The following is a 16769-nucleotide window of genomic DNA, read 5'->3' as shown; positions in this document are numbered from 1 at the left end:
GCTTTGCCATAACAAAAGTTGTGTTTTCTTTCACCACAATTTTCTTTTTCCGTTTGCAGTTCAGTCCTGAATAAAGCCCTTCTTCGATGGAAAAGTTTCAAAGGACATTTTACAAACTATTCAACTAGTGCAGCATACTAGATAGACACATACTTTGGGGAGACACGGCAGTGTGTGGTGCTCCCAACAGCACAAAGCTGAGCTGCATTAGAGCCTTTAGAATGGAATCAGAATGAAATTACTTCCCAGATGGGACTATAACGCCCAGGTCAAGAACTTATGTTCTCTACTATTTTCTCGGGAAAACCTTAAAGGAGAGTAAATTGGAAACACTGCCCCGTTCTTTCCTCGTGGAAAAGCTGCCTCTTTGTATCCACTCCGCAAGACTATGGACAGGTCCTTTCTGCAGCGGAGGGGCGTCCGGGGTGCTGCTCTCCGGTGCCCGGGGAGCAGGGAACAGGCTTGGCGAGGCTGCCCGGTGTGACCGCCACGGGGGGGAACGGCACCCGCCTGCAGCGGGCACGCCGGGCGGCAGCGGCAGGGCAAACACCGTGCCGACCGCACAGCGCTACACCCGACTCAACTTGGGCCGCCCGCTGAACGACACGGACACGGGGCGACCAGCGACTCCAACTCCCGTTCCACGTCCAGCACCGGCCCCGACAGCGATACCATCTCGCCTCCCTGCCCTACCCTGCCCTGCCCCTCCCCGCCCCGCCCCACCGGGCTGCGCTGCGGTGGCTCCGGAGGGTGTTGCCCATCCGCGCCGGGGCGGTACCGAGCGGCCGCCGCTCCCGCCGTCCGGGGGGGAAGCGCGCCCGGCGGGTGCCGGCGTGTGCGGTCCTGCCGGGGCTCGGCCATGCTGGTGCGGCCCCGCGCTCCGCGGGGGTCACCGCTGCCCGCCCGCCGCCGCCCGCCCGCCCGCCGATAAGCAAAGCCATGACCGCAGCGCCCCAGGGGCCAGATCTCAGTTTTCTGAACGAGGAGGAAGCCAGGGCGATTTTCCAGGTGCTGCAGAGGGACGCGGAGCTCCGGCGGGCTGAGAAGGACAGAGTCAGGTAACCGGGTTGCGACCCCGCCCCGTCCATGCCCGTCGCGCCCGAGCGGAGCTGGAGGCGCGGAGAGGGGTCTGCGGGGGGCGCGGCTCCAGCTCCGACGTGAAGAGTGGGAATAGGGGCGGTGGAAGGGAGGGTGCCCCCCGCGAAAGGTCTGCGCCAGGCAGGGCGCTGCAGGGGCGCCGGTGCTGCGCGGCACGGAGGGCTGCGCTCCCGTCGGGAAGCGGTGGTCCTGCCGGGACACCGGGGAGCCCCAGTGCCTCCTGCCAGCGCCGGCGGCTGCGGGTCCGCCCGAGCCGGGCTTCTGAAGCATCTGGACGTTTGGGAAACGCGTGTTGTGACAGAGACGGCTCTGAGTCACGGCTGCGGCTTCCCGTGGCACCTCTCCTTCCCCCGGGAGGAGGAGGAGGCCGCTTCTGTTCTTCGCCGTGCCGCTGGCGGGGGGTGTGGGCTAAACACCGGTACCCAGGAGAACACGGCGACGGGGAAGTTGCGCCGGACCTTGCAGGGAAACGTGGCGGGTCTGTGGTTCTCGAGCAGATCCCAGAGCCGAGCGGGGCAGCTTTTGGAAACCAAGCCAGGCACTCACCTGACTGAAAGGCTATTCACAAGACTGATGCAAGCGACTTAATTGAATGCCCTGTGCCGTATGAAGATATAGGGCAATCTCGACCTTGCTTCTAGCCCGTATCTCCCATGTGTGAAATCATCAAAGGTATTTGTGTAAATAGTGAGAGCAAAGGTCGAGGAATTAATAGCATTTATGAAGGAAAATGAGCCGTTTATCATTAAAGGTTATAATTTCTTCCCCCAGGTGAGACTCGGTATCTTGTGAAGTGAAAGGCAGTGCCCTCTCAGATTCGCAAGTGGCACTTTTCACAAGAAATTCTTTCGTGTAAGATGTAAAAGGAATGTTAATGAGTAACAGTTCTGTCAAGTGGATTTTTGTACTGTGTATTTTTTATTTCAGTTAAGTGCATTTTATGATGGGCATGGTTAAACATTATGTGTCAACACTGACTTACATCTTAAACTTGTCTTAGTTTTCTGCAGCATATGAACCTGGACTGAGTTAAGTTTGGCGATTTCTTTCTTCCATAATTTGGTATTACTTTTCTTTCTTTGATTAATTTCTGTTCCATATGTTCCATATGTTCCATTATGACCCCCCAGAAAAGGAGGAATATTTTGCTGGATAGGGGGAATTACATAGCTGGATAGTTTAAAACTCTGTGTGAGACTAAAGCTGGAGCAAACACATTGAGGCTTTCCATGCTGTACAGAGTCTTGTGAAGCAATAGCCTATGCTTTAACTCAAGGGTTTCACCTGCTCCCAAATTTTGTTTCTCCACCTGTGTGCTTAGGACTTTGTCAATAGAAAGTGTTCTCTATGCAAAAGCTGTCAAAATAAACATGGTATAACAGGATGTTTCTGGTGATGTTTTACTGAGATGTAGTCTGTTTAAATCTCAGCTGAAGAGGCATTCACAAGTGGAGCAGAAGATAGGCGAAGTGTTTATGACCAAGGCGCCATACTGAAAATCTAGGTTAAGCCCTGGATCTGTCAAAGGCTTTGTATGTGTCCTTGGGCTAGTTTCTTAATCTCTCTTGGGCCTAATAAAAGTACTTTCTTTCTCACTCCACTTGTCTACCTGGTCTTATTTAGACTGTAAGCTCTTCAGGCCAGGGGACTCACATCAGGAGCAGACAGGTTCCAGTCTGTGGTGTTGCCCTATGCTACTATAATCAAAGTAATAACAGTGATCACCCTGGAGGGCCAAATCCTGCAGTTCCTATATGACCACAGTGAGCTTCAGAGGCTCTAAACAAAATTGCATTTGTTCCTCTTTGTCCCATATGCCTTCCTCCATGTCATTCTTATTACTATTATTTTGATAATTAACTTGGTAGATAATTAACTGTTTTCAGTTTAAAAAATTTAAAATAATGCCTGAGCACTGTGGCAGCCCACTCCTGGGATATTTTAAAAGTGTGATTTTGATTTATGCCATCAATCAAATGAGGCATATAGGAAATGCTGTGGAATGGAAGGAGCAGTGCCATTAATACTGCTTTTGTTTGCACAAAGTTACTGAAGTGAGTTGTCCTTTGAACTGCTCTTGAGCATGGTTTTGGAAAGAGCTAGTTGGAGCTGGCCAGAGCCAAGGAGCAAGTCAATAACAAATATCAGGCTCACTGGTCAAGTTTGTTCAGTGATCATCTGTATTTACAATATAGGTCCATGTATAGAATGATCTAGACTGGACTGACAGAGGGAATGAAGCATTTGCTGGCAGACCAGAAGTCAGATTCTAATGACTGCACTGATCTTGTCCATGCTGTTTGATGTCATAGGGGCAAGCACACAGCTGTCTGCCAGTCTCTTAAAAGATCAATGAAAAACTGAAATCCATTCCCAGATATAACTCTGGAATCAAAAAGGCAAGAACAAACTTTTTTTTTTTTACAAGCTGTATTTGTTATATAGAAAAATGTTAACACCAGTTAATTTCGAAAGATGAAATAAGATCAGAAGATGGATCCAGGCGTTCTGTGTGGTTTATTGTGTTCAACACATGAAAACCATAGTTCAGGGGAGTTGATTTTTACATAAACACAAGTGTATTGCAGTGCAACATGAAATACTGACCTCCTCAAATTCCTTCTCAAATGTATTGAGCTTGTAATTGTTTCGAGATAAATATACATAGTTTTTCTTTTCTTATTGCTTACCTACTCTGGAAACTGGGTAAAACCAGTGTATCTCTCTTCACCAAGACAGCCTTTGTGAAATCAAATGCATATTGGGGATGTTTTCTAGGAAAAGGCTAGTTGCTTTATACAACCCCTGTCATCTCCCTTTCTCTCTGTAGCCTTTGTGTGGAGTGGGAATGTGTGAGTTAGGTGGTCAATTGTGTGCCTTTGTGTAATTCTCAGCCCCACTTAGTGCTGTCCCTCTCTGTTCCTCCTGATGCCCCAGCACATTCTCTGGGTACTACTGGCCTTTTCTCGGCTCCCTTGACAGACTTCAGACCTCTGAACCTGGACTGGAAGACCTCTCAGTGTTGCTTTCACTTTTATACAGAAATGAACTGTGTGTCCTCTTGGACCTTTATTTGTTCTTGCCACTGGCAGGGAGCCGAGCTCCTGATGTGCCCTAGGCTGCAGGTTCCCAGGACTGACAGGACATTTTTTGGCTTGATTTCTTTCCACTGCCCTCTCGTGGTTCCTCTCAGCAGTACCTTTGAACAGCTGCAGCAAACCAGCCATATCTGACACCTTCCTTGAAACAGGTTCAGAGAAGCAGCAACAGTCAGCTTTGGTATAACTCACATGGCTGTTCACTGCTATATACACTGAAAATAATTCAGGAACTTATTAATCACGTATTTAATTTAAAAGAAAATGTTAGTTTTGGACTTGGGTTTAACAGGGCTTCAGTATTCTTCGTTCATCCGATCCATCTCATTCATAATACGAATTCAGAGAAAACCTTATTTATCAAAAGAGTTAATGTGGGAGAGAGATGGAGTTTAGGGTCTCTATATCAATATATCATTGATATCTATAAATATATCAATATATACCAATATACATCATTGTTCCATAATAGTAATTGCAATGTCAAGGCAGAAGTCCAACTCAAGTCATGAAATGCTAGTTTAGTAAGCCTGGTTAATGAAACTGGTGATTTTGCAGATGCTTGTGGAAGGAGGTTCCTTCTCACAAATATTTCAACCAGTTAGATGCCCCGGAGAAGATATGGAGGAATACAGCATGATCAAAGTGCAGTAATGACTGCATGTTCAGATGACTCCTTAACAATTCAGTTTCCATAAGAACACAGTAAATGCTTGCTGTAGGCACAGTTATTAATACCACAGGTCAGCTTTCCATATGTAATGAAATAGACCTGAAAATCACAATATAAAAACATTCCAGATGTTATTTGACTTATGGTTTCAAGACTTCAGAGTGCACCCAGCTCATCCTTTTTAGCGCTGTTCTGCAGCTTCTGGGGACAGAAATAAAAAAAGGATTGACAGCTAATATTTGCATAGGGAGCCCCAGGTCCCAAATGCTAAACAAACCTGTAGGTCCTTCTCTTTTCTGTCCTTTATCCAAGAAGCTAATGGGTAGGGTGAAGGGAGGCTGGCTTCTTCCCATCTGTTCAGGACAGCACTTCAGAGCCTGACAGGTAGCAGAGGAACTGGCAGTCCCTGTAGGAAGGCTTAGCAGCATTAGGGCATGAAGCTAAGGGATACAGAGGTGGAGCTACTGCCTTTCATCTCCAAGGCAGCTCCTCCCTCTGCAGTGTGGAGAGGCGGGCAATGCCCCAGCAGGTGCCTTTCTAGCCAGCTTTGGGGCTCTGATGCCTCACCGTGTCTGAGCACTGGGTGTTGAGATGCACCTCCACTGTTGGAATAGCAGCAGGACCCACAGAAAGCAGCTGAGAGGAGCCAGGAGACATGGAGCCAGCAACTTAAAAGAGGCAGCAGGTAGGAGGATGTGGTGTTGGGACAGTGGGAACAACGGATACAGTTGCAGGTTGTCCAAGAAATGGACAATTGGGAGATACAGCATGTATTTAAAAGCACACAAGAGCTCTGTATTCTTTAATAACTTTTATTTAGGAGATTTGTCTGTTTCATATAATGTTCCTATTATGACTACATACAATAGCCTTGTGCTATTTTTGTTTATTAATCCTTGAGAAAAAGGGAAATACTCTTATCTTCACTTTCAAACAGGACATTGAAAATAACTGAGAGACTGGGCCACTGAATGGGGAAATGAACCTACCTCCCTGAATAGCAGTTTTACCTTCTGGATCATGTTTCGAAAACTAACTGTGCCTGTATTGTGTGAGGATTTCTTTCTTTTTTTAATAGGAAGAATGGCAAAAAAATTAATTACTAGCTCTAGAGCATATCTTGGGCCCCAGCCACTGTCTTTGAATAGGAACTGAAAAAAAAAAAAAAAAGGGGGAATGGAACTTTTGGGAGAGAAGAGTATTTATTCCATTTGCATTCATTTGTTTTGCTCTTTTCCAGTTGTTTTTTGCTTTGTTTGTTTTTTTTAAATTTATTTATTTAGTAGATTTATTTTACAGATTACAAGAGGAATAGGTGGCAGCAAAGTAGAAGTTTGTTTTAATTTATCCTCAAATTAAAAGTTGAAAAGCATATGAAATTAATTGGGAGGTACAGTCAGCAGCACTCAGTGCTTCACTCTTGCTGACCCATTAACAGCAAATGATTCTTGTGGGAAAGATGAATCCTCTGCTTACACTGTTCTAAACAGTCTTTACAATAAATCATTTGGATATACTTATTTTTTACAGGAACACAACTGTTCTTACTGCCTCACCGGAGATCATCTACTGAGTTCATTTGTTGCATATAATTCCTTACTATTTTTTTTTACTTTTTTCCTTTACTATTACTATTCTCTTGGTCGACATTTGCTCTCATGGGTCTGGCAATAGAAGGTGGGAATAAAATGCTGCATGGGAAATGTATCTTTTCATCTTTTTCCATCCTCATAACCTTGGGAAGGCATTTGTTGCAGAAGTGCAGACATACTCAACTTTGTATGTATTTGAGCATACTCATACTAGGTGCTTCAATTGTATTATCTTGCTTACAATTTGGGGGGTATGCCATTGCAGCCTTTGTTTTGTCATATTCACAGAAGTAGTCCTCTTTACCCTCTTGGAGACTAAGAGTAATTTATTGGGTGTTAGAGACCTAGATTTGGGGCCCAACTCCTCATAATAACAAAGAATATTTAGAATGAACTCCAAAATACATGAGGAAAGCAGGCAGGATACCAGGAGAGCACTGCTTGGGAATATTGTTATTTCAGTGGAGCTTCCTCCCTGAACAAAGCATTAATAAAGAAATTCTTTCATAAGAGATACTCCACCCGGGAATGTCTCAGGGCGCAAGTGTTCTACTGTGTCTTGTTTGTGGAGGAGATACTATTATTACTTACCACTGATACTGTGCCACCAGCATGTTTAGTGGTTTGTCAACACTTAGGAAAACAGGTCCTTGCAGCCCTGAAGCACTAATATGCTAAAGAAGTGCAAATAGAAGCAAAAATGGCAGGGGAGACTGATCTAAAAACCTTTACACAGTTTGGTAAACAATTATTGTCTAATAATCTCATTTTGGGACTTCCCTTGTTTGAGTGGAGGTACTGTAACCAAATGCAATTAGTTAAGTTGCATATCAAGTTTTTTCCTCATTGTGGTTTTTCAGTAGTCCTATCTTCTGAGTCCTGGAGGAACTGGGGCTTCACATAGGGTGAGGAAGAGCAGGTAGAAATGGCCAGGGGCCACAGCATGTGCCTTCTTCTCTGTTGGTTTTTAGCCCTGTCCATCTGGGCTAACTAGACCAAAGTCTGTGGTGTAATTCCAGTTTTACATCTACAGAGCAGGGTCCAGACCAGCATTGCTGCCAGCTCATTGGTCTTGTCCTTTCATAGTGAATTAATTCCAGTGTCAATCTTTTCCTTCAAAGCTTTGCACTTCTTTGTGTTTGAGAGCAGGGGACTTCCTATGGTGTGCGTGACGGCAGATGGAGACCCAGAATCACCTTTTGAGTTGTGTTACATTTCAAAGAGCCTGTCTGTAGTGCACTGAATGTCTTTCTTCTTTCTTCCGGTGACTGGGGCCATGGTGGCTCCCCATGGTGGCTCCCCACAGGGCTGGCAGGGCAGGGACTTGCCCCCAGGCCCTGTCCCACCCTCCCACCGCCCCAGCGAGACAGCCCAGCCGGCCACTGGTGGTGTGGCAGGGCAAGGCCAGGCTGGGGGACTGAGTCAGAGCCAGGGTCGGGGTCAGGCCTGATGAGGGCACCCAGGTCCATCACAGCCCAGTGGTGATGGGGCAGGGCCGTAGTGATGATACAGGGACAAGGTCAAGTCATGAAGTCATGTCAGGGTCAGGTCTGGTGACAGTGGGCAGGGTCAGCCATGGTCCCATGACGGATGGGCAGGCCAGGGGTGGGGTGGCTGGGATGAGGCCAAGTTGGGATGTCAGCTCAGGAGTCAAGGCAGTGGCTGTGCACAGACAGAACTGGAGATGCATCTGGGGCTGTAACTGGAGCAATACCCAGTGGGACAGCTTCCCTTTAAAAGCATCTCCTAGGGAAAGAAGGGCTCGCCGTTGCCGAGGCCTGTGGCTGTCTTCACAACACTTCTCCAAGGCCACCAGCTCTGCTCCTCCCAAGCTGCTCCAGGGCCCTAGTGGCCAAACCCACAACAGCAGGAAGAACATAGGACACTTTAACCCATGCTCATTCAAACAGCGGCCTATTGAGGCTAATGTTTGCATTTTCAAATGACAAAATAATGTAAAAATGAAAATCACAAATATTATTATTGTTATTGTTACCTAGCTCAATTCTGAAGTCACTAGGGCTGCCAAAAATAAGACAGTGTTGAAACTGGATGAGATTTAGGCCAATGCTTACTGTTAAGCCCAGTCAGTAGACATTTTCTAAGTCCAAGCTTAATGATAAAAGTAGAATTAAATAGACTTTGTCTATATGGGTAAATTGACCAGGCTTCAAAAATAAATAGGTCAGACACAGCAGTACAAGCAAGCATTAACTACTGAGTAGACAGTCAATATGAGGAGTTATTCTGGAATAACTAATGCAGAATAGTCCAGTTTTGTTGGGTTTTCCATGGAGCTGTGACCCAGTTAAGGAATCATGCACCTTGTAGGAATTCTGTACACTTCCCATGTTTGACCTTTCCAGTAGTAATGCTTCTACATTCTCAACACCATCTGTCTCCTCAACAATTCAAGTGCAGAGGTTAAATTAATAATTGACATTAGTGGGTATTGGAAATGGGTATTAGGTGGAAGAAGAAGCAAGCAGAAAGTCATGGAGATGCCTGGAGAAGAGGACTGTCTGAAATGCTGAAAACATCAGCAAAGTATGGTCACTCTCACTTTAGCTCGGCTTTCTTATATATGTCTATTAAAAGTTGCTTGTAATGCCAGTGGCATGTGTGGTAGGGTCACTTGGCCTCTGGAAGGTATTGCCACTGAAGTGTAACATGCACTGCTTGTCACTGCTGTAAGAGAAGGAATGAATATCAGTTTCTCATGCTGACAGATTCTTCTCGCTGTCTGTGTCCCAACACCTTCAAGTCCTTGCATGTATTTCAGAAATAATAAATTGGTTACACCAGTAAGTCAAAAAAGTGTGGCACAGAAACATGGCTGATTCATGTTCAGAGTGGCTGGATATCTCCCCACCTGTACTGGCACATCTGTGCTCCAGTGGTGTGCTCAGGTTATATGTGTCATGTAGTCCTGTCAAGGACTGCAGCCCATGCTTTCTGTGGTGAAGCCCAAGGTGTTGGAGCTTTGCTGAATTTGGTCCCCGAGGTACAGTCCAACTCTTGTATCCATCTGTCATGCAGCACTTGCACCTCCTGTAGATGTGGCTCTTGGCGATAACTGGCTAATGGCTGAGAGCAAAGCTAGTTGGGCTGTATGTCAAGACATCAGCTGATACTCATGGGTTTCCACTGGATACTGTTTTGATGGCATTTAAAAAATGTTGTGGTCTGCCTCCTTTTCTTCTTTAAAATTTAGGTTTTGTCAGTGGTTTATGTATACTGACTTTAATCATCCTTTAAAATCATTCTGCTCTCTGAATCCAGTTTTCAAGTCAAGTGGAGTTCGGCCCAATGGAGTTTTGAGCTTTGGGCACACAGAACCTTTTCTTCTCTGTTCCACAAATTTAACACAGGACTATATAAACTAAGGACTGACATTGTTTTGGTTTTTTCTGTACTTGTTTTATAGTGAAAAATTATTTAATTCCTCAGAACTTACAGTCTGAAAAATTTCACTACTTATATATTTCATGCAAGAAATTCATTAAAGCAGATAGGGAAAAATGGAACTTTTTCACAAGGATTTGTGCATATAAACGTTCAGATGAAATGTATTTCTAATCCTTCTTTGCAGCTAAATTATTGTTTTAATGCTGCTAAATGTAATAAACTATTTAAATGCCTACATTTTAAACTCCTATCAGAAACTATATTCTTTTCCTCAGTCTTACATCCAAAATAAATAGGTCAATGCACTGGTACCATATTAACTGTGACCAAACAAATAAAAACCACAAAACAAAACCTAAGAGTAATTGATGAAAAGTGCAGTATTTTTACACTTTATTGCATATAAATTACATGCAGTTTACTTTGTGGTTGGTATAATCAAGGAACCACAGTACTTCCACTTGTCATGGCTTTGGATTTTTAGAGGTAGGGATCTGAGTGCAGAAAGCTGCAGTCAGGGAAAGCTGCAGCAGTGTGAGTGAGGTGCTCTGCAGTCTGTTTCTTCCTGCATTATAGGCTTTTACGTTGTTAAATATATATTTATATGTATATATAAAATTATATACATGTAAATATTATATTTTAAAGTATTATTATACTATAATATTTCTATTTCCAGGGGAAGAGTTGTGATAATTTGTGAGATTCTAAGCTACTATAGCAAAGGATCTGTGTAAGTATATATTATATACGTGTATATAAGCATTACATTTCCAGATGAGAAACATCCCCTGTGTCAACATTTAAAGCTTATATTAATTCTTGTGACCTCTTTCCTTAATTTAAAGAAATGTAAATGAGGCTTTTGTAGTGTTACAGTAACATATAAACTGTGTGCAGGTGCACTCAGACCTGTCTCACTTCTGTTGTCCAGAATTGTAAACTCAGCTCGTTGTGAGACTCTGCACACTTACCTGAGATTGCAAAGGTATATTTTGAGAGCCCTAGGCTTCAAGCTTAGCTCTGTACAAACTAATGTCGAAGTCTTTTTGGAGCCTCTCAGTACTAGGGCTCTGTCCAGACGCAAGGGCTGTCATACACAAACCTGCTTGTAGAGGTGAGACCTTGGTCTTAATTTGAAATAAATTCCCCTCATTCAGAGTTCTCACCTGACCTGTATCTTGTTCCTTGTTTTTCCTCTTATATTGTTTCCTGGGAAAAGTTTTGCATAAAGAAAGTCTTTAAATAACACGAGCAGTAGCACCTGCATCGTATGTCTTTGTAAGGCAGTTAAATTTATAATACATGGCTGAGCTGTAAATACTTGCATGCTAGCTGTCTCTTTGCATGCTAACTATATTTGTAAAAGGTCTCACAATCAACCTGCAGCTCTGCCCTGGAAGAGTAAATATGTCTGCTGTTAATCATTAGCTTCAGGTTTACTGAGAGACCTGATCCTCAGCCATTCAAACCATCATGTGGCAACACATAGTATACATATGCATTTCCATGTAAGATTTCTAGGACAGACATTCAGGAGCTCAGAACTTACTCCTATCATTCAGTGGTTTTGGATTGAGACTACATCTATCCCTGCGAACAAATCAGAATCTTTATGTGGAAAATTATATCCATTGCCCCTATTACCATGTATTAATGGTAATGGAAATACCTATTAATGAAGTAATCTCATTAGAGATATTAATTACTACCACTCAGAAGCTGTATGACACACTTTAAAATGATAGGTAGCCTTTCTTTCCACTGCATCATGGATTTGTTTTGTTATTACCCTATAATATTGGCAGGTAGCTTGTATTGAGAGTGTAATAAAGCAACACTGATTTTTCACTATCATTTGCAGACAGCACAGAGAGATTTTAACTCATCTGTAAAACATTCTCAGAGTGGAGCCTTCCCCTGTTTTGCACACACTGTAGAGGGAGTGGCAGAGCCATGACTGAGCTGGGAGGTCACCGACAGTTTTGACATTACTAGTGGTATTCGCAGAATCACAGAATTAGCTGAATATTCCACCTCATTCACTTTTATTGACCAGCTGCCCAAAGGATTGAAGCCTTTCATATTCTAAGTATGTATACATTTTAAAGGATATGTACTTAGCACCTTTTCTGCTTGTTCCAACAGTGCTGAAATAATATTTTCATTGTAAACCCAGGGTAGCTGCTAAAGAAATAGTAATAAAGTAACATTTTGAGCTTGAGAAGGGTGATTAATCACCCCTCAGCTCCCATGATCTGTTTTCAAAGCTCTGTGCTTTGAAAACTTAACTTTCTGAAGACAGTCAATGAGCTTCTGATTTCAGGGCTTTAGCTGAGAACTTCTGACTCCTGAGCTGCCAGAGCAGAGAGGAGTTATATGGTTGGCATGAGAATTAACCTTGTCTTTGCCCTTACAACATTTCCTAATTTTTTTTTTTTTAAAGGAAAGTGTCATTCTGTGCTCTTACTCAGGGAAGCAGAGAAAAGCTTCAAGGGAAAAGGAGTGTTAGACTTGGTAAAGGTAAACAGCAGCTAGTGTGAGTCATCTGCAGTACATTTATTTCATATAGTTTAATATGAGAAGTTAATGCTTTGGGGAAAAAACCTTTTGGCCACTGTACAGAGAGTGCTTAAGTTAAAGAATTATAGACACAAAAGACGTTATGACTTACAGAGTAGGAAGAAGTATTCAACACACAGTGGGAGTCTGATGAGGATTTTCATGTATGCTGATAGTCTTGCTATCTGTGTAGGTTGTGTGTAATCAGTGTACATGTTGCCACTGTGTTGGGCTATCTCAAAGCAGGTGATCAGCTTTAATTTAAAAGAATAAATTTGCTTAATAGAAGTAGTGTAATAATGTCAGATTTGTGATTTTTTTTTCCTACTTTTTAATGAAAAAGAAGAGAGAGGGAAGGGTTTTCCCCATGAGCAGATAAGGTGGATCTTCAGAAAGGTCTTTACTCGTATATTCCCTGACTATGTCCCTGACACACAGAGCAGGACTTAATGTGTGAATCAAATATCTATTGTCAGAAGAGTGTTCTGAGGAAAAATTTATATTTACTGTTTACAGCTATCTGTTTATGTAGCCATACTTGCTACTTGAAAGGATATCGTGCAGAAGTGGTATATTTGTGTTTTAAGTTCTTCTGCCTGTTAAATGTACGGTCTGGGAGGAAAACCTAGAGAAGATTAATTCCCTTTTCACTTTCTTCTGACTTCCATCGCTGGTTTTGCACATTTGCAGAATCTAAATATTTTGGGATAATTGTGAGCTGGCAACTTGATGCAGCCATCAAAGTGGGATTGAAAACATATGCCATACAGTTCAGTGCTGAGCTGTGAAATGTTTACCCTGTCTGTCAGGTGAATCCTACTTGGCACTTCCAGTTACTCCTTTCCGTCTTGGGGTATCACCAGTAGGTGACTCTCCCTCCCACACCCTGACCCGATTCCTGTTCAGGATAGTGAAAGTCCTTCCATTACATTAATTGGTCTTTGGGTCATGATCAGTAACAAACACTGAACCAATACATTCTTTGTTCTTCATTGTTGTGGCCCGTCCTCTTTGGCCACACACATCTTTAGTTGCTCAGATAAATACATCTGAAGGCAACTTAGTGGGTTAATGGGCATTATAAAATGAATTCATAATAACAAAAACAACAGAAGGATGAAAAAGATGAAGACTTAGATTAAAAAACTAGTATTTCAGGGGAAGGAAAAATTAAATTGGAATGGTTGATTGGCAACGACCTAGCAGGTTAGATTGGAGCATTATTCCAACACATTTTGTTCTTTCCAACATATTTGTTCCTCATAGAGGACACCTTGATTTTTCAGAGAATATCTGCAGAAATGCTTAATTTCAGAAATATCAAAGAAAGTGCATTTTCAGTTAGATCTTTTTACATTGCCTTGTAGTATATGCAACCAAAACATGGGAGTAATTTTTCCTCTGTGATTCACCTCTTGTGCATAATGTTTTACATATAATAATGAGGCTGACTTGGTTCATTAGCCAAACAGACAGCAATATGAAAGAAAAATAAACAGAAGATGCTTTAATATGAGTAAAAGTATACCAGCTACTAAGAATAAAGACTGCCTTAGAAAACAGACCTATTGTGTGTCTGAGGTGCTCGGAAAGAGTATGTTGACTCTGTGTATTGTTATTTTTCTTCCTGGTAGGACTAACTCTGGCACCTTGGCAACCAGAATGTTGTTGTTATTGCTGTCTCTAGGAAATGGCAGATACAATTTTTTTTCAAATTACTTCAGCTATGGTAGTCTTTCCCATTGCCAGTAATAATTCTTTTCCCTTTTTCTTTCCCAAATATGACAACTTGAAAGTATGTCTGTAAACTCTTTTCATAACATTAAAAGGAACTGTAAGTAAAAAACATTCCTACATTGCATTTTAGAGCTACCCATGGCTGTGACAACAGCCAGAGTTTTCTAGAAAAATAACTAGTCACAGAAGTGATGGAGTTGCACAGTTCACCAGTGTGGCATAATGTATAAAGTAGTGGGAAGGGCATAAGTTGAGGTAAAAAAATTAAGAAAGAATAGCTTCTTCAGGCACTGTTTTTTAACATCTCTAGCCGTTCCTTGCTAATAAAGTAAGGAATATAAACAAAATGAAGATAAAAGCTTGGTTTAGGTAATTTTTTGCAAGTTATCTGCCCTGCTGTATTTTTAATCTAAGTTTTCAACACTCTTTTTATCTGCAATCCTTTCAGCCTTGTCTTCTCAAACACTGCAAGCTTTGATCCAGTGAGCAAATTGCATCTGCTTATCCTTCACCTGGTGCAATTCCTTGTGCTGTGTATCTGTTCTCTTGAGAGGTGTGTGGTTAGAGTCCTTTAGGGCTTAATCTTGCTTTCCTGAAATCAGTAGGAATCATAATTTCTGCTTTGGCAAAAGTGGGATTGAGTCCTCTGTCCCCTACAAACAGCAGAGGTGTCCCCAGATGTCCTATTTGGCAACCCGGTTTCTACTACCTTGCACATCTGTCTTCTGCTTTATATGCAGGATGAAGATAGTAAAGAAAATACCTTTCCTCTTACCATAGCAATTAAAGCTCCTTATTATCCTAATAGGAAGTGGTAGGGGAGGCTACCCATCTATAGACAGTATTTATGATAACCCACATGAAAGTCTAGCACATAGAAACATTCAGGTTAAGTTTTCCCTGGAGACGTCTGTAAGAAATTCTGGGACATCCTTGTACCAATAAGGAAGCAATGTTTTTAAAAACAGTGTAAAGAAATTGCTCCTGAGTGATTCATTAGTTTATCATGCTCTGTAGGATAATAGATGGGAAAAGGTAATGAGGTGTAGCCTGTGAGGTCATTTAGGATTGCTGCCTGCTCTGGTTTGTGCAGCAGTCTCCTGTAAGTTATCCTGGGAATGGACTTGCCTTTAATCCCTCAACAGCTTTTTCCATCACAGTGATGTTGTCTCCTTTCAAGAAGAAGTGACTTCAAGTGTCCAAACGTGTCTGTGGAAAAGCAAGAAGTAAGGACAAATGGAGTAGACAGGGAAGCAGGATTAGTACATTTGGCTTAGAGGGCACTAGGTGTTTTGACACTCCTACGGAGCAGTATCTCAATATATAATTGGTAATCCGAGTAACAATAGCGCTGCCTCAGAGGCAAGTTCGTTGCAATACTCACTGCAGATACCATCTCCTGCTATAATTGTTTCTTGAGACGAGCTTTCCTTCTGGCTCACAACTGTCGTTCATTAGTGTCATGAGGGGGCACATAAACTTGACAGAGCAGGTATATAGGGAAATGATGTGGTTTGGCTGGGGAGTCATCACGAAGGAGAAATGCTTAATAGTCATGCAATATTGCAATTAGAGATTGTGTATCATATTAATATTATTCGTCGCTCAAATAACTATGTATATAGAGTTCCATATATGGGCCTGTGCGTGTGCATAAATATAAATATGCACAAGCAGTTTAAAGGATTTATTTGGGATATTGAGTTCGGGATGACAGCACAACTCAAAAGCAGTACATTCACAGATAATGACTGTAGATAATGCCAAGCATGTACTCGTAAAGACTTTACCGTGTTTAAAGTCAGCGTTTGCGCAAGACTTCCAGTTCGTTTCTCAGTGCAAGGCATGTTCGTGCAATGCCTCATATGGTCGACGTTAGAGCAAGTGTGGGGGTTTCGTATTTTCCTTTGCCTCTGGAATGCGTAAACGTGAAGCGAATAGACGGTTGTGTATCCATCCTGCCCGCTTCCCGGCCGAGGGTGCGGGGTCACCGCAGCCCTGCCCGGGGACACGCACAGGGACAAGCTGTGATCCTGGATGCCGCCGCTGGGTGGCGCCAGGGCCCCACCCCGCCGGCTTCCCACTGGGAACGGCGATCCCAGCGTGTCTCCTCCCGAAGGGAATGAATTATAACAGATGGTCTCCACTTTAGGGACTTCGGCAGAACTGCTGTGGCCTTGTTTACTGGGCAGGCGTTGTGGCTGCAGCCACTCCCCGAGTCTGTGTACTTTTACTGCTCCTTACTGGTAAGGCCACAGGAGTGAGGTCATGAAGTTGGCTCTTGAGAGCACATTGTTCATCCCCTCTTGTTCCACATCCCTGCTAGGCTGCGTTCCAAGCTGCAGAATGCATTTACAGTGTTTAGTCACTCCCGTGCTGTGGTAATATCTGTGATGATTAACATTTTTGCCTTTCTAATAAGTTTATTTGGAATGGCTAGTGCTTGTGCATGTGGCTGTGTAATCTTCAAAGGAAGTACTCATTTTCCAAAAATGTCTCCCTCCAGCCTTCCTGTTCATCAGATGCCACCGAATGAACAGTAGGTGATAGTATGGACAATGTACTCTGTATAAATTCCAGATCAAAATATATCCATTTCCA

General features: G+C 43.0%; 1 protein-coding gene across 1 annotated transcript in view; it reads left to right on the top strand.

Annotated features, from left to right (window-relative positions):
- Positions 1 to 892: 892 nt before the first annotated feature.
- EXPH5 (exophilin 5) overlaps positions 893 to 16769 on the top strand; it is a 38880-nt gene continuing 23003 nt past the window's right edge. Inside the window, 1 exon segment of the mRNA XM_050333391.1 lies at positions 893 to 1058. Within this exon segment, the coding sequence (XP_050189348.1) occupies positions 940 to 1058 (119 nt within the window). The 5' untranslated portion in view covers positions 893 to 939.

Source organism: Myiozetetes cayanensis, unplaced genomic scaffold (assembly GCF_022539395.1).
Source record: "Myiozetetes cayanensis isolate MyiCay16 unplaced genomic scaffold, myiCay2020 scf5-8, whole genome shotgun sequence".
NCBI lineage: Eukaryota > Metazoa > Chordata > Aves > Passeriformes > Tyrannidae > Myiozetetes > Myiozetetes cayanensis.
Note: the sequence above shows the minus strand (reverse complement) of the source record. Positions and strands in the feature narration are given on the sequence as shown.